At 40.3% G+C, this 22,541-nt stretch overlaps 1 protein-coding gene across 6 annotated transcripts in view; it reads left to right on the forward strand.

The window, feature by feature from the left end:
* chl1a (cell adhesion molecule L1-like a) overlaps window positions 1-22,541 on the forward strand; it is a 52,196-nt gene that overhangs the window by 17,473 nt on the left and 12,182 nt on the right. For all 6 annotated transcript variants that reach the window (XM_030733998.1, XM_030733999.1, XM_030734000.1 and 3 more), the window contains exons 2-23: window positions 2,286-2,448; window positions 2,811-2,919; window positions 3,028-3,215; window positions 3,323-3,445; window positions 5,804-5,974; window positions 6,332-6,370; window positions 6,530-6,641; window positions 6,735-6,916; window positions 7,054-7,188; window positions 7,695-7,835; window positions 10,282-10,393; window positions 11,065-11,228; window positions 11,840-12,005; window positions 12,383-12,507; window positions 12,726-12,830; window positions 14,753-14,950; window positions 15,432-15,502; window positions 15,616-15,838; window positions 16,653-16,768; window positions 17,070-17,274; window positions 17,586-17,708; window positions 19,411-19,593. In XM_030733998.1, the coding sequence (XP_030589858.1) occupies window positions 2,367-2,448; window positions 2,811-2,919; window positions 3,028-3,215; window positions 3,323-3,445; window positions 5,804-5,974; window positions 6,332-6,370; window positions 6,530-6,641; window positions 6,735-6,916; window positions 7,054-7,188; window positions 7,695-7,835; window positions 10,282-10,393; window positions 11,065-11,228; window positions 11,840-12,005; window positions 12,383-12,507; window positions 12,726-12,830; window positions 14,753-14,950; window positions 15,432-15,502; window positions 15,616-15,838; window positions 16,653-16,768; window positions 17,070-17,274; window positions 17,586-17,708; window positions 19,411-19,593 (3,073 nt within the window). In that variant the 5' untranslated portion in view covers window positions 2,286-2,366. The remainder of the gene's footprint in view (window positions 1-2,285; window positions 2,449-2,810; window positions 2,920-3,027; window positions 3,216-3,322; window positions 3,446-5,803; window positions 5,975-6,331; window positions 6,371-6,529; window positions 6,642-6,734; window positions 6,917-7,053; window positions 7,189-7,694; window positions 7,836-10,281; window positions 10,394-11,064; window positions 11,229-11,839; window positions 12,006-12,382; window positions 12,508-12,725; window positions 12,831-14,752; window positions 14,951-15,431; window positions 15,503-15,615; window positions 15,839-16,652; window positions 16,769-17,069; window positions 17,275-17,585; window positions 17,709-19,410; window positions 19,594-22,541) is intronic.

Raw genomic sequence — 22,541 nt, forward strand, 5'->3', positions numbered from 1 at the left:
GAGGGCAGGATGGAAAGATCAAGGAAAAAGGGTGAGAGAGAGTGAGCTAGAGAGGGGGACAGACATGCCTGTGCTTCCTCTCCATCCATTCTTTCATGCTTACTGAGTAGCCCCGCAGTGCACCCTTTGTCCCAGTTATTGTCACAGGCTTAGAGAGCTTCTTTGCCAAGCGAGAGGCTTTGGCGACATATGTCACTTCAGTGAGTCTCCTGTCGCTCCTTGAGCTGTTTGAGTAGAGGGGCGGGCAGGGAGGCGTGTCTGTGTACCAGGAGGGGAGTAAAGTGAGGTGGAGGAGGAAAGGACATGTCAGAGATGTTGATTCAGAGGGAGTTGTTGGAATGATCCCCTGAAGGTCCTGCACTTCTTGCATGAACTTGTAGAGCTGCTGCCTTGAGCTTCGGCTAGAGGTGGACTTAAGATGTCAAATGACTCAAAAAACCGTAAGTATTGGTTACTTCATGAACAGTTTACTTTTAGCCCTTGGGAAACTGTTTGTTTCTGTGCTTACTCCCTCTGTATTTGAGTAGAATGGCATACAAGCTCAGTTGTCTCTTGGTTTGCAGCCTGTACTCTGCAGCTACACATACAGAGTCTTCTGGTCTGTCCAAGTTTGTTTTAAAGAAAGTGGGGGAGGTCATTGTATACAATATGTGCTAACAAGGAGTAGTCATTAGTCATACCCTGGCCAACTAATAGCCTGGATAACACAATCCCTGTGGATTTGTGGCTATGACCTGTCATGTGTTCAGGTAATAGATCTCCTGGCTCCAAAAACATATCCTTTGTTATGTGTTTACATAGGGACTCCACCCCATTTATGCTCCAAGGATTTTTAAAATGGACTCTGTCAGCTTTGTTTGAGTTTTCATTGAAGTGGCAGGTTTGCAGATCTCTACATGTGTACTGAGTTGAGTAATTTGCCTAACCAACAATGCTCCCTGGGTGTGCATCACACAGTGGATGTGTAGCGCATGAATGAAATTTGCCTGAAATCTGGATGTTGTTGTGATGTTAGGATAACCGCAGATCTTTTCAAAAGATCCTGCTTCCTGTGTCATTTGAGGACTGCAGGCCTCTTGCCTGACAAGGACTCTGCAGACTGTTGGGCTGATGGAGTTTTCTTCCTGTGACATAAATCTCAACACTGTCACTAAAGTTGTTTTTTTTATGCCAGAGCAGTTGCACTGGGTGGTCTCCAGTGGAAAAACTTTATCTGTGTGTGCCGGTGTGCAAGTGTCAAGTGTGTGTTTTCCTCTGTGTGTGAAATACAGACTATAGTAGCGCCAGACTAGAATACGTGTGGCTTACAGCTTCATTTCAGCATGAACATGTTTGTTCACTCCACTGGAACAAACATCCAAAAAGCTTTGCAACCATTCCAACTCACATAAGATAATCACAACAAGTCCTTATTACAAATAATACTTTGTCGCAATCTCTCTTAATTTGTTTAATTGGTTCTAAATTTGAGTAGCTTAATCCTAAATCTAGTCTATAACAATCACCACATTAACCTTAGTCACTAAGAGGGAGCAGCACATGCAGCCATGTGTCCTTAGAAGAACCCATAGTAGCACTCAGCCATTGTTAAGCAGCATACTGTATGACTGCTGGAGCTCCCCGCCTTCATTCTACTGATAGCAGGATTAACTGGAGGGTGAACCCATTTGGCATTGCCGGTGCTGCCACCACAGTCCCAACACTGTGAGAAATAAGCCGTGAAACACTGACGGGCTTAGGCCAATTTATAAACTGCCATCTTGGATCTAGCGATCGCAGCAGACAGCAGCTTAGCTTTTGTGCCAGTCGGGTTTACTGTAAGCATGTCATGCGATGCCACCAGCCAGGCTTTACAGTTCAAAGGGTAATCTCAAGACAAGTGCTCTGCCGTGTTGTGTTACAACTACACAACAATGAAGGGCACTAAAAGGCTGTTGTCTTCAATGGGATATCTTGCATCAAGTAGGCACAGCTTCTTTAAACTGACCTTATTTCAGGTATCCATTTTTTAACATGGAAATTACACAGAAATCATCAAACATATTTAAACTGGTGTGCAAAATACAGCAGAATATTTAATATATTGGAACTGGGATTATTACTGAAAGCTGTTTAACAGGTTCTTATATTGTCAGAGCTGCGTTTTCATTTAGCAGCAAACATTGTTGTATAAAGTGTTTGCTTTCAACGACACATCTGATGACTTTCAGAAACGAGACTGTGCATGTTTGTTGTTTTGAAGCTGGATTATTGAACATAGGATTTCTCTTATCTGACTCTTTCAGGTCCTCTTTGCCATACAAATTACAAGTGACAGCAGTTGACCAACACGTTCTCTTGATCTCCGTTGTCTCCAGTGGAGGGTGATGAGTTTGGCAGAGAGCCTGCGGCTTCTTCTGCTTTTGGCCTTGACCTCCAGGGCTGCAGGCCTTAATATCCCTCTGAAAGGTAGGCGTGCCATGACACAAGTGCATGCTAGTTCTTACTTGTTCAGTGCTCAGATATGAAGATGTAATTAACACTGGCATGCATGTGCAGTGTGTGCATACAGCAAGGTTTGGCAGGATCCATGCTCATATTTTAGCAGCTTAAGCATGTTTACCAAATAACATAAACTGCTTAGATTAAGTTTAAGTGATGCGTGCTACAGCAAAGGTTTCTTTGTTAGAAAATTCTTTGCATTTGTCTTAGTGTGTTGGAGTGTTCAAGGACTTGTTGGTGCAGTATTGCTGGCAAACAGTTGCATGTATTATATTTTATTTACTTCAAGAAATTCAGTAATCAATTTTGTATGTGGCTTTATTTTATAGTGGAACAGCCGCCAACCATAATAACGTATACATCAGGTCCCATAATTGTACTTCATTTTGACAACACCATTACTGTCAAGTGTAAAGCCCGGGGCAATCCACCACCAGAGTAAGTGTTGTTAAGTGACATGAATTGAAAAAAATAAAACCAACAAACAAGCTAAACGTCAAAGCTTTGATCAGCTACATGAATGTGATTCATATTTTGCTCTAACAGGTACAGATGGGAAAAAGATGGCCAAGAGATTGTTCCCCCAAACTTTCAGATAATGAAAGCAAACCATACAAAGGGCACACTTGTGCTTCACAGTGAGGACATGTCCCGGTTCCAGGGAAAATACAGATGCTTTGCCTCTAACAAGTTGGGAACTGCTATGACAGATGAGATCGAGATTAAAGTTTTCAGTAAGCATGCTTTAGATAAGAAACAGAACTTTCACTATTACATTTTAAAGTCATTGCTGTTTTTTCAGTACAGTATTTCATGTTTTGAATGTCTGCTTTTGAATTAGGTGTTCCCAAGTTTCCAAAGGAAAACCTCAATCCCATTGTTGTTAAGGAGGGAGAACCAATCACCCTGCAGTGCAACCCTCCAGGAGGTGTGGCCCCACGCCACATCTACTGGATGACTGTTGGTAAGCCATGAAACGATTGATCATTTTTGCGATTTACATACGCCTGTTTATTAGTTGGTTAGAATGAAAGAAAAACCGTATTGCTGCTTTAACCCTCTCTCACTTTCACATGGGTGAAAAACATCTGATGCTGGTGTTCAGGGGTTTAAGCAGTTCTTGTCAATTTGGCTGGGGGATGACCAAATGATGCTCACCCCTCTCGAGTTTCACATTCATGCTTGTGGAGAACCAAGTGCTGTATTAATACAGCAGTAAATACAGCCTCAGGTTCTCCACAGGAACCTGTTTCTCCACAGGAACCTGGTGCTCTATTTAGCACCAGGAACCCAACTAACATGAGTGCGAGATTGGAAAGGGGTGGCCATCATTCAGCTATCCCCCAGCCCAGCCAAGAATGGCTCCAATTGGTAAAGTAGAGCCATTCTTTTTTTTTTTTTTAACCTGTCATGTCTGGCAGTTTTCGCCAGACAGTAGAGCTATTCTTGACTGGGCTGGGGACTAGCTGAATGATGGCTATCCGAGACCAACCAAAGATCTGCAGCGCTACGATTTCACTGCGTTTAGGCAGGATTCTGATGTAGAGGTGTTTAGTTATATTCCTGCAGATGGTAGCGTCTCACCACTGGCTCCTCAGTCGGGCACATACACCAAACATCTAAATCTGAGGTTCCTCTTATACTATTGCAACAATATTTCATTAGTTGGGTAAAACTGACCTACCTCACAATAGTCTGATGATGAATATAATTTTTGCAGGGAAAGTACACAAACTAGTGTTTACTAATGCTATGGTGTGGACCTGTATTTCTCTGAAATTTTTTATTGTTACTGATTGTTAAAAATCTTGGGTTGGGGGTGCATGGATTTTTGGGCTTCTGGGGGGGGGGGGGGGGGGGGGGGGGGGTGTCCAGGAAATTCTTGAAAATCACTGCTTAAAAGAACACAGCAACATTTAAAGTAGTTTTTTAACATTCCTCAATTGTGGCTAGATGAAAAGGGCAAAACCTTCACTACCTAGAGCAGTCTTACATAATAAACCCCTGGTTTTTGGCACATTTGGTCACATGTTCTAATGAATGCTTTAAATGGCATTAAGGTTTTGAAGACTGAAGTTCAAATAGGCACCCAAAATTTCAGGAAAATTGTCTACCGTCTCAGAGAGTGTTTAGACACATGAATCATAATATTTTGAACAATTTCTGCTCTCGTATGCTTTGTATACTTGGGTGTACAGGTGTATAATATAAACATTCCTGGCTTCTTTCAGTTCTCTGCATGCTTGGTCAATTGCAGCCAAAGGTCAGTGTAGTCGAATGTCTGCGACAGTCTATTACTCTCTACAATTGACATCTATGACTAATAATTAACATGTTGCATGTATAGAGTAATTGAGATGGTGTTTGACATTACAACAAGTACTTTGTCTGAGCCATAATGGTGCCTTCACTCTTCGTGAGTCTGTGAGGGATTATTTTCCTTGATATTGGTACTGTGGAGTGCTCAGAGTTGGGATGGTTTAGATAGTGTGAAGCTGTCTGTACTGCACCAGAAAATCCTCGCAGATGAAAGTGGCTGGTGACACAGAGTGTATTGTATCCTCCAGCTAACAGTAAAGTTAGCAATGACAATAAGGACAGTTCAGGTAAAGGTATACACTTGAGGTCCAAGTGTTTATTGCACATCAGGGTCCCTTTTCCCCACCACCGCCAGAGAAAGTGATTCACTGTGTAAAAGGTCACCTCGGTTGTGTCTGAAGTACTTCACTGAAGATCCTCAGCCGCCTCCAACAAACCTGACTGATGTCAGAAAGAAAAGCATAAGAGCCTTTCAGCTGCGCAGAAGGATGGGGCCAAAGCATGGGGCAGAATGAATGAAAACACTTGTGCACAGCTCGTGTTTTATATTATGTTTAAGTCTGTTTTTGTATTAGTGTCTTGATACAGGATGCAGTCTGGAATTGAAAGGCTGCCATTAGGCTTAAAAAATAAGCAGATCTTGTGTTGTGCATCTGATGACATCTTTGTGTCTAGTTGGTTTGCACATGTGTGTGTCCCTGATCTATTATTTAAATAATGCCTATATATATCTCATATACTGTTGCAAGGCACTTAGGAGTTCAGAAGGTCTTCAGATGAAAACTCTTTAGAGCGTACGCATTAACTTCTGTCACATATTAGACTATACTACAGTTCATTCTCAGGTAACCTGTAAGCCATTGTTGATTTTACCCTTTAGGAGATTCTGTCCAGTTTGCACCTTCTTATCAGCCAACATGAATTTCAGAAGCATAGGTTATGAATAGTTACAGATGTTGTGCCAGTGATTTCACATTATTTATACAAATATGTTGTTTTCCAGATCTCCAGCACATTGAGCAGGATGAGAGGGTTTCCATGGGAACTGATGGCAACCTGTACTTCTCTAATGCCTTACAGAAAGACAGTCGCCCGGATTACGGTTGCTTCGCTGCCTTCAACAGGATACGCACAATTGTCCAGAAAACCGCCATGGCTGTTGTGGTCAAAAGCTGTAGGTTTATGACAAAGTCTGTCCGGCTTGGAAACTGTGTTGTAGCTCACTTGTTTGCATTTTGTCAATATCAGACCTGAAAAGCGTTAAGTGGTACATCTTATCATATTGCACAATCAAAGATAATCAAATCACTACGGCTTCTTCAAAAGACCCTTTGATGTTTTTCAGATACTCTTTTATTGTATATCAGGAAGCAGGGCTTGCCTTGTCATGTTGATGCTGAAGGAAGTTTTGTTATGACTCAAGACTGATGACTGGTATCACTGATCGTGTAACTTTTGCTGGTGAAAACAAACCACCATCACGTCCAGTATAACCGTTCTGATGGTTTTTTAAATTGTTTTTGTGTTCCAGTAAAACCTGCCAATGAATCTTCTGAGAGCAGCGATGCCCGTGAGTGATAATCACACATCAAAGCCTTCCATCCAAACACATTTTATATTATGTGCACAACCGCTAGAAATGGACAGTAGAGGTTGTCTGTAGTTTAGAAAATAAGTGGATAAAATTCTACATCTGAATAAGAAACACTGTTATCTGTATTCAATGCAGCTGTGGCCCCCCCAGCGAGAACACCCAGCCTGCTGCTGCCCTCTGGTGTTCAGACAGAGAAGGTGTTGTTGAAGGGAGAGGATCTGCAGCTCGAATGTATACCAGAGGGATTGTAAGTGTATCACCGCTTCTGCAGCCATGTCGCCATAAACAAATAATTGTTTTGTTCATTATGGTATTAACATGCTGTCATTTCATGTTGTAGTCCTACACCAACTGTAAAGTGGATGAAAATGGGAGAAACCATGACTACTCGGGTAAAACTGAACAACTTCAACAAGCTGTTGACCATATCAGCTGTAGAAGAGAGTGATCAAGGGAAATACATGTGCACAGCTGAAAACTCTGCTGGAAAAGCCGTCCACTACTTTGATGTAATAGTGGAAGGTTAGTCAATATCAGGGGCTAATTATATTTGCATTTGTGGGTACATTTGTTTTCGCTTCAAAGAGAAAGGTTTTTGACACATGGATGGCTATTTGTTTTGTCTGAGTCATGTCATGAGTCTTCTTAACATCTCCCAGAGCCACCAAAGTGGCTGACAGAGCCTCCTCAGGGCCAGCTTACTGTGATTGGGTCTGATGTGCACATCAAGTGCTCCGTCAGTGGAAAACCACCAGCAATAATAACATGGAGGAAGAATGGAGTAATTTTCAGAGGTGAGTGAGAATAATTGTTGCTGTGGGTTAATTCAGATTGCGCCACTGAGCAGGAGGCCAGTGCAACGAGTAGCTATCCCAAACTGCAACCTGAAGTACTGCGACAGGCGGCTGTCTGCTTAGTGTTTCAGATTATGAGATATACTTTGTTTTTGTCTTGAGTTGAAAGACAAGGTACAATGAACAGAAGTGTGCACTAACTGAAAGCAGGAGGTGCCTTCTCTTGTACAGTCTCTGGATAGGAATAATTAGCTTGGAATATTATTAAATTTCTCAAAAGCAAATGTGTTTGTGTAAAAACCATAATATACAAATATCTATATGGATTTTTAGACAGTTAACTTAACTGTCATTTGAAGAATTAGAAGAGAAACTTGAACATACCTCTTACATATTTAATGTGTATTTAATGACTATCCTGAAATTATCTGATTATCCTGAAAATCATATATGGGCTTGCTTTCATGGTGATTTTGGTTTTGTATCTATGTCTGTTTCGCTGTCAGGTGGCACAAATGACAAGAGGGAAGTGATTGATGACACTGTGGTACTTCGTAATGCCGAACCAGAGGACAGTGGCGTCTACCAGTGCGAAGCCTCCAACAGACATGGCAATCTTCTGGCCAACATTAACATCATGGTCATGAGTGAGTTCTGTGGCATAGTGCTTTGCCTAAAGTAGCTCGTAATATAACAACTCATAATAATATGCTATGAGAAGCTGTTACAGAAGCCAGTTTTCATTTAGGTTCATTATTTTTTAAGCTGTCTTTCTGGTATGATTCATAAAAAGAAGCACTTATACCTACTGCTTCATAGCCCAAAGATTCGGCGGCTTTTGCTGCCGTATCTCAGCAGTGTACATCTATGATCCACTTAGATGTTGCCTAATCATTATTTGCCTTTTAGCATGAATGTGGAGTTTTCTCCTTCAGCTGAAGTCTGAGTGGATTTGCTTTTGTAGCAGTCTTCTTTAGAAATGATAATGGAGCCTTTATCCAAAGCACCTTTTTTCTTTACAGCCTCATTCACACAGTGGTGGCAAAAAGCTCTAATGCAAGCACAGCCTGATCATCAGAAATTTCAGGCTTCGGCATCTTGACTGACTACAGTACCATGAAAAAATTTTGGGCCCCTTCCTGAGTCTTTGTTTGTTTGTTTTTTTTGCATATTTGTCAAATTTAAATGTTTCAGATCATCAAACTAATTTTAATATTAGACAAAGATAACCCGAGTAAATAAAAAATCCAGTTTGTAAATGATGAAAAAAGCTATCCAAATCTGCCTGGCCCTGTGTGAAAAAGTGCTTGCCCCCTAAACCTAATAACTGTGTGGTTGTGTCACCCTTAGCAGCAAAAACTGCAATCAAGCATTTGTGATAACTGGCAATTAGTCTTTCACATCACTGTAGAGTCATTTTTGGCCACTCTTCTCTGCAGAATTGTTTCAATTCAGCGATACTGGAGGGTTTTCAAGCATGAATGTCCTGTTTAAAGTCGTGCCAAAGCATATCAATCACATTTAAGTCCAGACATCGATTAGGCCACTCCAAAACCTTCTTTGCTATTATTTCTTTGAGCCAATCAGAGATGGACTTGCTGGTATGTTTTGGATCATTGTCCTCAAGTTAACTTGAGCTTCAGGGCACAAACTGATGGCTGGACATTTTTCTTCAGGATTTTCTGGTACAGAGCAGAATGCATGGTTCCATGAATTATGGCAAGTTGTCCAAGTCCTGAAGCAGCAAAGCAGCCCGAGACCATCACACTACCACCACCATGTTTGACTGTTGGTGTGATGTTCTTTTATGCAATGGTGTTAGTTTTATGCCAGATGTAACAGCACAAACCTTCCAAAAAGTTCAACTTTTGTCTCATCAGTTCACAGAACATTTCCCCAAAAATCTTGGGGATAATCGAGATGGTTTTTTGTAAATGCGAGACGAGCCGTTGTGTATTTTTGGTCAGCAGTGGTTTTCTCCTTTGAATCCTCCCATTTTTGCTCAGTCTCTTTCTTATTGTTGAATCTTGAACTCTGACCACAAGTGAGGCAAGTGAGGCCTGCAGTTCTTTAGATGTTGTTCTGGGTTTATTTGTGACCCCCCCCAGGATGAGTCGTTGACTCTTGGAGTAATTTTGGTGGGCCGGGCTCGCCTCTCCTGGGAAGGTGGATAATGGCTCGCACTGTGCTTCACTGGAGTCCCAAAACCTTAGAAAAGCCTTTGTAACCCTTTCCAGACTGATATATGTCAGTGACTTTGATTCCCAGCTGTTTCTTTAGATTGTTTCTTTTTGAGATCTTTTAGCCTGCTTTACTTTGTCAGACAGATTTTATTCATGTTTGAATAACTTTTTCTCCCTTAATAAATGAACTAATCATTTAAAAACTGCATTTTGTGTTTACTCGGGTTACCTTTGTCTAATATTAAAATTTGGTAGATGACCTGAAACATGCAAGTGTGACAAATATTAAGAATTCATGTAGGGGGCAAATACACCTTTACAGCACTGTACACATAGGTTTTGGATTGAGCTGTTCACTTTGTGATTGTCGGACAGGACTGAATAAAAAGCCCTTTCTTACCAGTATTCAAGGTTGAGTAAATAATGTACATATATTCACTCAGTCAATATTACTGAAGTGACTAAAATGCAATGAGCTGATCCAGTTCCTTTCATTATCAATTATCAACCATGAATATATATATATATTTTAAATGCATGTTAAAGTATGTAAAAATGGTTCATCTTAAAGCTGATGTCGGTTTAAGTTATTTTGTTGAATACTGTTGAAGGCTTGAAAATTAGAAAAGCCAATATTCACATTTTGAAATTAAATGCTGATCAAAATCATTTCGTTCCTGTCAGTTAAAGTATTGACTAATAGTTTTAGCTCTGCAGCCATGTTTGATTTAGCTGTGGGCACTTGACCTAACTAACTGCTGTTTGTCTGTGGATTGGGTCACATGACCTACAGCTGAGAAACTTCATGTTCCTGGATCAGTAGAATTTTGTGGTGTTACCAGAACCTGTGATTTATCTTATCTTTGACTCCTGAGACAGCACAATCTCAACTCCTTCCACTTGCTTTCAGATATGGCTCCTCTTATACTGACGAGGAACAACCAAGAGTATGTTGTAGTGGTCGGAAAGGACATCACCATGAACTGCAGTGTTTTCAGCTCCCCACCATCCACCATCTTTTGGTTCGTAGAGCATGTTTTATTTTACAAAGAAGCAATTTATTTACGTGAATTAAAGGTGTCATTAGTAATTTACGCTTGCCTGCCTTTTTTTAAATATAAGAAACAGACTTTTTTTACGTATTAATGTGGAACAGTGTACAGAGACGCAGTCTAAAGAATCAACCTAAGAACAGTATCACAGCAGTGAGTCATGCTATCACTCCCACACTCCTCCAGGTGTCTGTATGACAAACTGTGATGTTGACACTTATGTCTGGTTAATGAAGAAATCATCTTCTGTTCCTTGAAATTGGGCAACATGAATCCCATTTAATAGCCCTGTTGCTCAAAAGGGAAACAGACAGTCCATGACAAAATACAGACAGTGCTACAAATATTGAATATTAAGATAGAACTTCTCATTGTGTGAAACTTATGCTTCACTTCTAATCAGTAACCCTGTGTTTTCCTTCAATCAAGTTTATGGCATAGCCCATCGATTAAAGTTCAAAATAAAATCAAGAAAGGTATAATACAACACACAGGATATGGCATTCGTTAAAGTAGAGAAAATGATACCAGATACCTTATAAAACTCAAAAATTGCAGCAAATTGGCACCTTTTGATTTGCACTTGCAATGTTGGATAAGTATAGAAGCTCTAAAGGAAGTTTAAAAACTCTCTCTCTTAGGGCCAAAGATGAAACACCAATTGAGCGGGAACGCTTTCTTGCTCTTGAGAACGGACAATCACTGAGAATCATTAACACAGAAAAAGGTGACAGTGGGAAATACGAGTGCATTGCCAATAACACGGAGGGCTTGTCAACCGTCACCGCTGTGCTGGATGTGAAAGGTATCTCAGCAACATAATTACTGCTTTCTGTGGGCAGGGATATTTGTAGTCACTGTGCACAAAAGGAAGAAGAAGAAAGAAAAGGAGGAATTCATTTCTTTGTAAAATTCTGTGTTGTGTATTAATAAGTAGTTAAAGCTAGGTGGTCTGTCTCTGTTAGTTCCTTGGACACAATTGGACACACTCACCCATTCATATATTCATATATATATATATATATATGTATGGATGTATGTATGTACACACACACACAAAACTACACATATATACGTGTAGTTGTGTGTGCATACATGCGTGTGTGCATACATGCGTGTGTGCATTGAGTTTATAAAAAAGATACAGTACAATGTAATGAACATATGCAGAAATATATTTTTCATGGTCATTTCACACATGCAAATTAACATTAAATTCTCAGTTTCTCATAAGTCTTATCAAGAGGAAGTTAGAGCAGAAGAAACTCATTTATGGAGTGAATGATTTGGCTTAATTTCAGAAATTCTCATTGCTATTTAAAGCATGCAAGGCTTGTGAAGATTATTTCTCTCATTTGAACCCAACAAGAGAAATCGTCTCATTTGCATATATTGTGTTTTGTGTGTTATCTTTAGACCCTACGAAAATAGTAGGTCCACCTCAGAACACACAGGTTGTCAGCGGGACAACGGCCCAGTTGATGTGCAAGTATAAGTATGATAAAACCCTGCAGGACAGCTTTGAGCTGGTGTGGACAAAGAATGATGTGGAGATCCCACTTTCCTCTGAGAAAAATTCCAGGTAACTGGTTGTGCTTTGATAGTGCTTCTATGTTGATGCTGTGGCTCAACACAATAATAAATTAATAAATACAAATATAAACTTTTATGTGATCTTGATCAGAGAAAGGCCAAGGAGGAGGGATTTTTCCCCCCCGATTGATTGGCCGTTTATCTGTGTCTGTCTTTTAAAATACTGCAGTTTTAGTTACAGACATTAGAAAGTCAGGCCTCAGCATGAACCAGTGCACTTCCTGGATAATAAAATCCAGCATGTTTAAATTATGCATAGTTTCCAATTCTCTTTTATTATGCAGCTTTGGTGGAGGTGCCTCTGCTTGAGGGGTAGCTTGAACTTACTTCCCAGTTTTACTCTGACAAATGTTCACTTATGTTCAGATACTCTGCGGACGATGGCATACTGCAGATCATGAGTGCAAACGTGAGCGATCAGGGAGTGTATACATGCACTGCTAAAACAAGCCTGGATGAGGACTCTGCTACTGCACTACTCATGATACTTGGTAAGATGAATTATGTATAGTTAAATATTTATCGCACATTTTTGGAAATTATTTGACTGCAGACAGTTAAATAAATAATGAACTGAATTCTAGTCCAGATGTCATGCAAATTCTGTTATTTGTTCATTAACACATTTGAAATTCTCTAGATGTTTTAGTTATCACATTCACAGCTGCTTCTGAGGATCTGATGTGGGTTCTTTTATTGTGCATGGTAGATGCTCCTGATGCTCCAGTGAAGTTAGAGCTATCCGAACTTGATAGTCCGAGGAATGTCGTTTTGTCTTGGATACCTGGAAGTGATCATAACAGCCCAGTAACAGGTAAAAGTTACTCTACAAGAAGCAGAAAGTGTGAAAGAAGGCGGAGGGAGTGGAGTTGAATGATAGATATTTTAGTTAAGTCGATTTGTTGTAAATACTTGTTAATTATGGTAAAATAAAAAAAGAATAAACCAGAACAGAGTCCATTATCATTGCCTGCAGCTGGATAACATTTCTTTAGTCTTGCCATCGGGAAAGGGAACATTATTGGTAATATCTAATAAATGAAAGTATGAGTCCATGAATCCTGGCAGTTCTAGCAGCTCCGATAATGTAGTGATTTTAAGCATTTGCTCGATAAGTGAAAGGTCACTGGTTTGATTCCAGCTAGAGACACAAATCCCTTCAGGGTTGCATAAAGAAGGGCATCTGGGGTAGAACTTTTCCAAATCAAAACAGGCAGTCATGCACGCGCACTCACACTTTTACTGTATATGCACACACTGAGCAGAACCTGAGTGTGCGAATAAAAGGCTGCTTTGCAAAAAAAAGTCTCCTGGCTTTTATTAAAAACTGGGCTGGGATTGTTTGTTGATGCAATGATTTACTGCAAATTGACTGAGTGTTTTCATGCTTCCTCAGTGAAAAAGAGATGCAGGGTAGACGCTGTGATCACTGATGAGGGCTAAACAAAGTTCTTAAACAAGTGATAGCTGCAGAACGCTGCGAGGCGCTGAGAATGCTGGTGGGGGAGCTTGTCTCTCATTTATACTTCAAAAAAGGAAGGGCTAATTTAGTTTTAGTGTTAAGAATTTGTGTCAGTTGATTGGTGTACCTTGTGGGCTTGTAAGAATTCTTAGCTTTTAATTTGTGTTATGGTGGGAAAAAAAAAAATCTCCTCACATCTGGTAAAGTGGCTGTTTTTTGTGATGAGACCAAGATAAATCTTTTAGGATAAAACAGTAAAAAAAGGTAATTTCAACCCCGGTGTTACTCACCATGTTTAACAAGCAAGGTATCATTTTTGTTAGAAGTTTGAATCCTTCATTATAGCTTAATTGACTAGTATTTTTTTTTTTTGCCATTTTTGGCACGTTTGTAGGTTTCTTGGCACATAATCACCACCTGTTGATCAGTGGAATAGTGTGACGCCTCTTTAAGATTATTTACAAAGTCACCAGCATGCTTGTTGGGGAGCTTGCACAAGACAAACAAAACATTAGCAGTAAAAAAAAACAAAAAAAAACTATACAGAGTTTATTTAAGTGCACGTTAATGAATATAATTACCAAAAATACAGGCTCTAAACACAACAATAAAGTTGCTAATTAACATCCTTAGTCCCTCGAAATGTGACAAAAATCAGAAGTATAAAAATATATGCTATCAGGTAAAATGCTGATTTAAATGTGATCTGCTTTTCGCTTTAAGCACTTGTCTGTGATGTGCCTTAAAAGTACACACAGCATTGCCGAATTGTGTTTCTGACAGCACAGAAGTGCCTCCTCAGTGTCTCCTTTAGTAGTGGCCCTAGTGCTGCTACCATTGTCAGTTCTTAGTTTAATAAATTCAAATTAAAGGAGGTAGCACAGTCCTTAATCTTTGAAGTTTCATGGCACAGAAAGGGTAGAGAAAAGGGGTTAATATGAATTAGCCAAATCAGTATTAATAATACCACCAAGAATCCTTTTATGACTGGTATTTTTTTCCTTCCTGACATTGTACTACACTAATTGTCTCTGCCTCCAGGTTCATACTAAGACATGTGAGCTATAATCCCATTTAACACTCACAGAAGATAATGCTAAATTATTCATTTATCTGTCTAGGAAGGGGTAAATCTGTACAGTAGATAACCTCTCTATATGATATAATCTAAGTGAAAGTATACATGTCTAATATATGCTTTTTCAGCAGTTCTAATTGTCAGTGGTGTTCTTATAACTGAATACGTAGGTCTCCTTTCTCCTTTGTGAGCACAGAATTTGTAGTGGAGTATGAGGAGAACCGCTGGGAGCCTGGAAGGTGGAAGGAGCTACGGAAAGTCACCGGTAACCAGGCAACAGCTGAGCTAAAACTACACGGAAACCTTAACTACCAGTTCAGAGTGTATGCTGTTAACGCCATTGGACCCGGACCCCCGAGTGAGCCATCTGAGAGATACAAAACACCCCCTGCTGGTGAGACCAACTCCATCTGTAACATGTGAAAGCATACACGTTTTAGTACTTCTTTTGAAATGCGCAGAGAAAAATCAGCTCTTGGCCGTTGGATTTTGTAGTAGCGGGGGAATGTGGATATGTCTGAGTCACTGAAGCACTCACAGTTCAGAGCGTCTCCAGCACACGTTGCTCCTTAACCCCTCATAGGGCACTCACTGAAATACTTTGGAATTCAGAATTTCAACCTCAGAGTTCTATTGGAGGACATAACGTTACATATACATATTCTAAATTTATATAACATTAAGCCATTTCTTCATGACACCATGCTTCGTAACCTCACTGGCCGTCATGTATAAAGTGTGCAGAAGTTACCAAAAATAGTCATAGTTAACCATTACTGACCCACAGTTACCAAAGTGCTTATATTTCTTAAAAAAAAGACATCTTTTTTACTCGGTAAAAAAATATTTATAAATCTACACACATGTCTCCAAAGCACCTGACAGGAACCCGGAAAACATCAAAATTCAAGGCCATCGTCCTCATCAGATGGAAATTAGCTGGGAGGTATGAGATTTTTTATTTATTTATTTTTAATAAAAAGCCTCGTTATACCTAGGAATTCACTCTGGAAGCCATTGTAACAATTTCTGAGTCATCTGTACGCTGTCATATTGCAGCCACTGTCACCTATTGAGCGCAACGGCCCAGGCTTTGAGTACAAGGTGAAGTACCGCCAACTGGGAGTGCAAGATAACTTCACGGAGCACATGGTCAACAGATCCGTGTTTCTTCTCAACAACACACCCACCTTTGTCCCCTACGAGATAAAAATTCTGAGCAGAAACAGCTACGGCTGGGGGCCAGAACCTAAGCCTGTTACAGGTTACTCTGGGGAAGATTGTGAGTTGGATGCATTAAAAATATTTCAGCGTGTGATATAATTACCTGTAACTGACTTCATTGCAACAATACCCCAGAGCTGAACTAGCATGTTTGTCTGTTGGTTTGCTTTTGACTCTGAACTTCTTGTGTTATGATTTCTCACCGTGTTCTCAGTTGTCTTTTGGCATTGTCTGCGGGAAAATGTGTCAGGTTAAGTTCATCTCTTTTTTCCTTCCTCTTGCCCATGGTTTTAACCCCGTGCAGGTGGTGCAGTAGTGACTTTTCCTTCCCTCTGCAAAAAAAAAAAAAAAAGAAAGAAAGAAAACAAAAAACACCACTGCTAGCAGGTGGCAGATAACCTTTGTAGAGGAAAGGGATGTCAAATTTCCACTTCTGTCTTAGAAGCTGTTGGGGATTTGACAGATCACAACACGCTTTGTGCTGTAGGCCCACTGAGGCACAATGGCTGCCTCTCTTTCAAGTGTCTGCTGTGCTTCTGCCTTTTGCTTCTGTCGTTACTGTAACGCATAGAGCAGAAAACATTTACAGTGTTTGGTTTTGCATTTTCCCCTGCTTTCCGTAGCTAATTTGCTTCATTTGGTGTGTAGCTGAGTACAGTTTATTTCCTCTGCACTCTCTCGGTTTAATATAGCAGCACCAGTGTTTTCATTTATCGATTGAACAAGCAACAGAGCGCTATCCCTCAGCCTCTGTATTTTGTGACTGACTGTAACTGCAGACATGTTTTTGTCAATATGGTGTGTAAAGGTCTGGACAAAGGTCTGTCATTCACTGTGCATCTGTATTTCTGAACTTCCTCTCCCATCTTTAGTTCCTACTGCAGCACCACGGGACATTGCTGTGGAGGTGATCAACACCACTGTTCTGAGAGTTAGCTGGACCCCAGTTCCACCCGCCACGGTGCGAGGTCGTCTGGGGGGTTATAATGTAAGTCGTCAGCTTTTCAAACATCCCTGCATTTTCAGTTCCAGCAGAGAAACTTCAAACAGCGGTGCATTTTTCTGGATTGGTATTTGGAACTCCTCAATTGTTGGCTTTCTCAAAAGCATAGTTTCTCTGGTGGAATGATACTGTCATGTCGAGGACACAGAGAAATTTAGGTATTTTTTTAATATTCTTTAAAAGTATGCAGACAGTATGGTGATAAAGTAAAAGAGTGACAAATAGATGTGTGTAAAGTAGCTACTTGATTGTCTCTCCTGTTGGTTATTATTCCATCCTCTCATAGGTTCACTGGGTGAGGAGAAGAAGCCTTCTGAATCCCAACAAGATTTTAGATGTGCGTCACTCTATGTCCTTCAGTGGAAACAGGAGTCATGCCATTGTGCCGGGCCTCGACCCTTTCTCTGAATACAAACTCACGGTCCATGTTTTCAACAAGAAGGGCAATGGACCCAAGAGTGATCCAGTGACCTTCAATACCCCAGAGGGAGGTGAGGTGATGCTGTACTCGCATACACTAAACAACTCACGCTTGGACGTCAGGCATTTATGCACGCGGGTGGCAAACTGCAAAAAAGTTAATCCAGCTTTAAAATGAATAAGACAACGCCAAAGAATTTCAGCCTTGTGAAATGGCAAAGCTGTTTTAGATCAGCCCCCCCCCACACACACACACACATTAAAAAAAATTAAATAAATGTATGCTTATCTTGTGAGAAATATGAATGCCTTGATTCAAGCATCCGAGTTATAATTTAACAGTAAAACAGACTGAGACTCGTACATGTTATCATTTGTATAGTTCCAGCACAAGTGCCCATCCTGACTTCCTCCATCACCCAGAAAGATTCAGTTAGGCTGGAATGGTCACCACCGCTGGAGTCACATGGCATCCTCTCTGGTTATCTCCTGCAGTACCACCTCAGTACGTAAACACGCCACATTGTGTTGTTGTGTTTTCATTTGTGTAGACCTTTGAACATATATGAGTTTTTTTTTATTATAATAGATTTCTCTCAGTGGTTTGTAGTGTGATAGTGGGCGAAGTGTAAGCAGTCGCGCAGTTGCAGCGTTAGTAAAGTGGAAGCAAGAGAAGAAAAGATTATTTAAGAAGGGAGGCAGTGTAAAGGGGGTGGATATGTGATACTACAGCTTACATTTACACATATAGGAGGTTTGATTTCTATTTGAAAAACATGAAAACATGTTGCACACACTATCATCTGCACATCACCTCTTTCCTCTAATATTGTGTGTTATCGTAACAGACAGTAGGTGGCACTGTGCAACACTGAACACTCCACAAACGTCTGCAACTGTCTAATTATTTCAGGCTACTTTAGCTTGTGGCTTGACACTTTCTTCAGTGTTTCTTATCTCAAATCCTCCTGCAGGTTTTCTCCCAAAAGAATCATTTAAACCAGTGCCCTTTGTGCTGCTTGTGCTAATTTTTTATTTTATTTGTTTGCATTTATCACTTACAAGCTTTTCTTCTTGCCAAAAAAAAAAAAGCACCTCTATGCTTGAGTACAGTAAGAGCGAACAAGTGAGTGAGGGGCTTTCATTACACTCTCTGTTTTCAAAGCCTACACTCTCGTTGGCTGACATTTCTGAAGTCTTTTGTGTAAAATGTGAAGGCAGAGACAGCCCTGTGCCGCCTCCACCAGCACCCACAGAGTCTGGCCAGCTCTTCAATACACTCTGTCCCTCTCTTTCTGCCTTTTTTTCCCATATCAGATGTAAGACTTTACACAGTTATTCCCACACACCGCAATCTGTGGGTGTTTTTTTTTTCTTTTTTTTTAGTTTAGCTGATTCACCATCTCACTTAAATTAAAATTTTGTTTCTTTGAATTAAATTATATATGTTGCACTGTATGTGCAGCCTGAGTATCCTGTTCTTGCCAGGAATGTGAAATATCCAGGCTCTCTGCTGCAAAAAAATACCGTTGTTTTTCCAAAGTGGCACAACGGGCTTGGCACATCAGCTCTCACCTGCAGTTCAGCATTGGCACACTAATGGCATCACTGAGGGGGGTTTCAAGAGAGGTGTTGCTTTCAGCAGTGCACACATACTGTACTTTGATCTATAATGCATATTTGGTGATATGTTATGCCTCTTGTGATTGTAATTCTTCTGATTTCCTTCTACTGCATCCTTGTGTTTTCTTTCCCCTCTTTGTCTTCTTTCCCATCTCTCGTTTTTGTATTTTTTTTCCTTTTACACAGGTTTTTTAAATATTTTCCTTCATAGTCTCTGCTCAGTTTCCACTTCCTACTGCTTTTCATTTTCCTCATCTCCTCCACCTCCACTTTTTATCGGTGCACTGCCACTTGTTTACACCCCCTCCTCCTCTTGAGCTCTTTATTTTCCCCTTTCATCTTCTCTCGCCTTTCTTCATAATGTATTCCTCCTCAGCTTACCTGTCACAACATGTATCTGCTATATTCACTTTCTGCATGAGACAGCATAAAATCTCTTCATCTTTTCCCTCCCTCGACCACTGACCCTCATTATAGCTGTGCCTCCCACATGACCCAGCTGTGATGACTTTGTCTGTGTCAATACATCATAGGCTCACTCACAGCACGTGCACTGACGTGGCATCTTTCTTCTTCATCTATAGTTAACGAGACGGCACTCGAGGTGATTGATTCCAAAGAGATCAACATCACCGAGGCTGACACCACCCAGTGGACACTTCAGGGATTAAAGGAGGACAGCCTTTATCGCTTTGACCTCAGGGCCTGCACTCGAGCAGGCTGTGGACCTCCACAAGCCCAGGAGAGCAGAACAGTTACTCTAGCAGGTGAGCGGAAGAGATGTCTTTTGCATTAAGACATGAAAGTCCCACAGATGTAACACAACAGTGCTATGATGCAATTATTTATACAAGGTAGAAACATTAATACTAAGGCCACGAATTAAAAACTTTGTACAGTTCCAGTGAGTACTGATCAGCCTTTGAAGAATACATACCATAGTTTTTTGTACATAAAAGCTGTGTTTTAAAAGAAGTTTAAAAGAAGGGACATTCCTGATGCTGATACTCAAGATAACTGAACTTAGAAAGGAGATTAAAAAGAAAATAACTTCTGTGTTAACTTCACTGAGGAGAGCTTGTTTGACTAGAAACAAGCACAAAGAATCAGTAATGTAGCAATGTAATAATGTTGCATCTGTAGTTAGATAGGATACAATAATATTTAGAGTCCACAAGTGTGAGATCACAACAGAAATGTGTGATATTTTCAGGAAAATATCAGAAAAATGTATGATTCGCTACTGTTTCAAGGTCAGCAATCAAACGAAAGCTCAAATCCTTCTGTTAAAAGCTTGTGCTTCTTATATTCAGGTGGATTTGATGTACTTGTCTGAGGCAAATATGTACAAATATATCTGTGGCTCCAGTGTCCAGCAGAAAACTGCTGGATTGCTTGGGATTTTGTTAGCAGAAAACATGGAATTATAACTAAGTAGAAGCCTCAGAAGTCAGATTGTTATTCTGAGCAAAGAGGGCATCAAATCATGACAAAACTGCATGTTTCTAGGGGGCTAAAACACTGCCTGAACTCAATCAGTTGCATCCAAAACACAATCAGGCAGGAAAAAAAAAGAGACCACACTGTTAGAAGATCAATACATGAAGCTTTGTTCACTAGGAGGTAGAAAATCAGAATACTAAATATGCTAAGACTCCTATCAGAAAAGTCCTATCAAGAGAAGGCTCTTGTAGTGCTCTCAGGGCATCATTAATGTGTCTCTAAACCAATTCTCAGGAGGGGAAGCAAGGCCAAATACTTGGGATGGGCTAAGATGTGCCAGCATGTCACAGTGGATGACTGGAAACAAAAGACATTTACTAATGAATTTCAGTCTAAAATTCATGGCAGCATCAGAACGGTGTATGTATGTATGTATGAAGCGAAAAGAGGGTGAAAATGTAGTTTATTAAACCCACACCTGCATTGCATCAACTCCACCCCGAGTCAGAAGAAGTAGCACTGCACTCTGACATGCTGCACGCTCTGGTTCGCATCTTTGTGGCGAAGGATTCACACTGCTGCAGGAAAATGAACCCAAACACAACCCAAAGCTTTGAAGAGCTACTTGAAGACCAAAGAAGACCAAAAGCTCTTTGGAACATCAAATCATACCAGGTTGTCAGGCTTTTGCACAAGCTTGTCCTCTCCAGCTCAAGTGCACACAATGTCATTAAAGGAAGAGCAGGGCACGGCACATACTAAGATATTCTAAAATTTATGTACATGTTTTGACGATTAAATTTTTCAGCCAGAGTTAAAAGCTCATATAATTTTTAATGAGAAAAGTTGTATTGAATCTGAAGTAAATGCTAAACAGAAAGATCTTTACAAGCACTCTCAGTCTGTAAATTATATATAGAAGATGAAGGAACTACTGTAACTGAAACGGGCAAATTATGTGTCAAGCCGCTGCCTTAAAATGCTCAGTGAAATTGCCTCCCTAATTTCCTTGTAAATGCTTTCCCCAGTTTGCATATAAAAAGGTACATCTCCAGCTTTCATATGACAGTGGTTGTGAATATTCAACAAACCTGCAGCAGAGGATCCGAGTGAACCTCAGAGTCCGCAGTTTAGTCTTGAGCCAGTTAGAGTTTAAAAGCAAAACGGCTGTTTGACAAACTCTGAAGGATACACTGAGCATATTGAGTGCAGCTCATTTGAAACTGTGCCGTGGTTCCTCTTTTCGATTTTTGTTTTGGAGCCTGGCAGCAGACCTTGTGAAAATATTTTATCCTTTAAATGCTCTTTTAAATAAATAATTTGATTAAACAGATTATAAATGAAAGCAGGAATTAACTTGGTGCCACTTTGCCAACTTAGCAATACCTGCACGCTGACAAAAGTCTGAGGGTTAAGGACTAAATTGACTAGAGTTATATAATCTAAATTTATCACAGGAGCCAGAAAGGTCACCTCCTTAGCCTTGATGTCAGGTAGAAGTGCATCAGCCTCTCTGTGTTTGCCCTTCAGCCTAATCATTCTCCCACTGGAGCATTAAAAACAATATAAAAAATGCTCACTAATTATTCAAAATATTACACAGATGGTGGCGGCTTTAATTTATATCTTGAATAAGCTTTCTCCCTCCAATACTTAATATCCATTTGCTGGCTCTGCATGTTTTGACAAAAGTTATTCAGTCTTTCCAAGCTTTTATGCTTCCTTTGAGAAGCTCTACATCTTGTAGGTGGATGTCCGGCCTGAGAGCCATTAGATGCATTGTTTGTAAATATGGTTGAGTAGAGGCTCGATGCGGAGATAAAATAGTTCTGTCTGAGAGAGCCGGTCCTCGGGGCATGTTAGTCACAATGCAGTGGAGTAGATTTATGGAAACCAACAGCACAAAGCAGGGGCAGAGTGAATTTAGAGACGTTAACGGGGAGTGATGGAGTGACAGTGAAAAAAAAAAAATGAATGCATGTGAGCTAGTGAGGTCAGGCTCTGAAGTAGTCCTTTTATATTTCACCTTTTTGACTGAATAAGCTTTTAATGCCTCTCACCATTTAGCTAGGATAAACAGCTGCCTGGCTCGAAAATATTCTGGACAAATCAGAGTGACATGTCTGAACTGTAACAATTATGCAGACCTGTGTATGCATCCATATGTCTTTGCTTGAAAAGCTTGCAATGCCAGTTTTTGAAGTACAAGCTGGAAAAAAAAGAAGAAAAAAAATAGAAGGAAAAAAGAATAGGTTGAAACATGAGAAACACA

The sequence above is a fragment of the Archocentrus centrarchus genome, chromosome 7 (genome assembly GCF_007364275.1).
Source record: "Archocentrus centrarchus isolate MPI-CPG fArcCen1 chromosome 7, fArcCen1, whole genome shotgun sequence".
Classification (NCBI taxonomy): domain Eukaryota; kingdom Metazoa; phylum Chordata; class Actinopteri; order Cichliformes; family Cichlidae; genus Archocentrus; species Archocentrus centrarchus.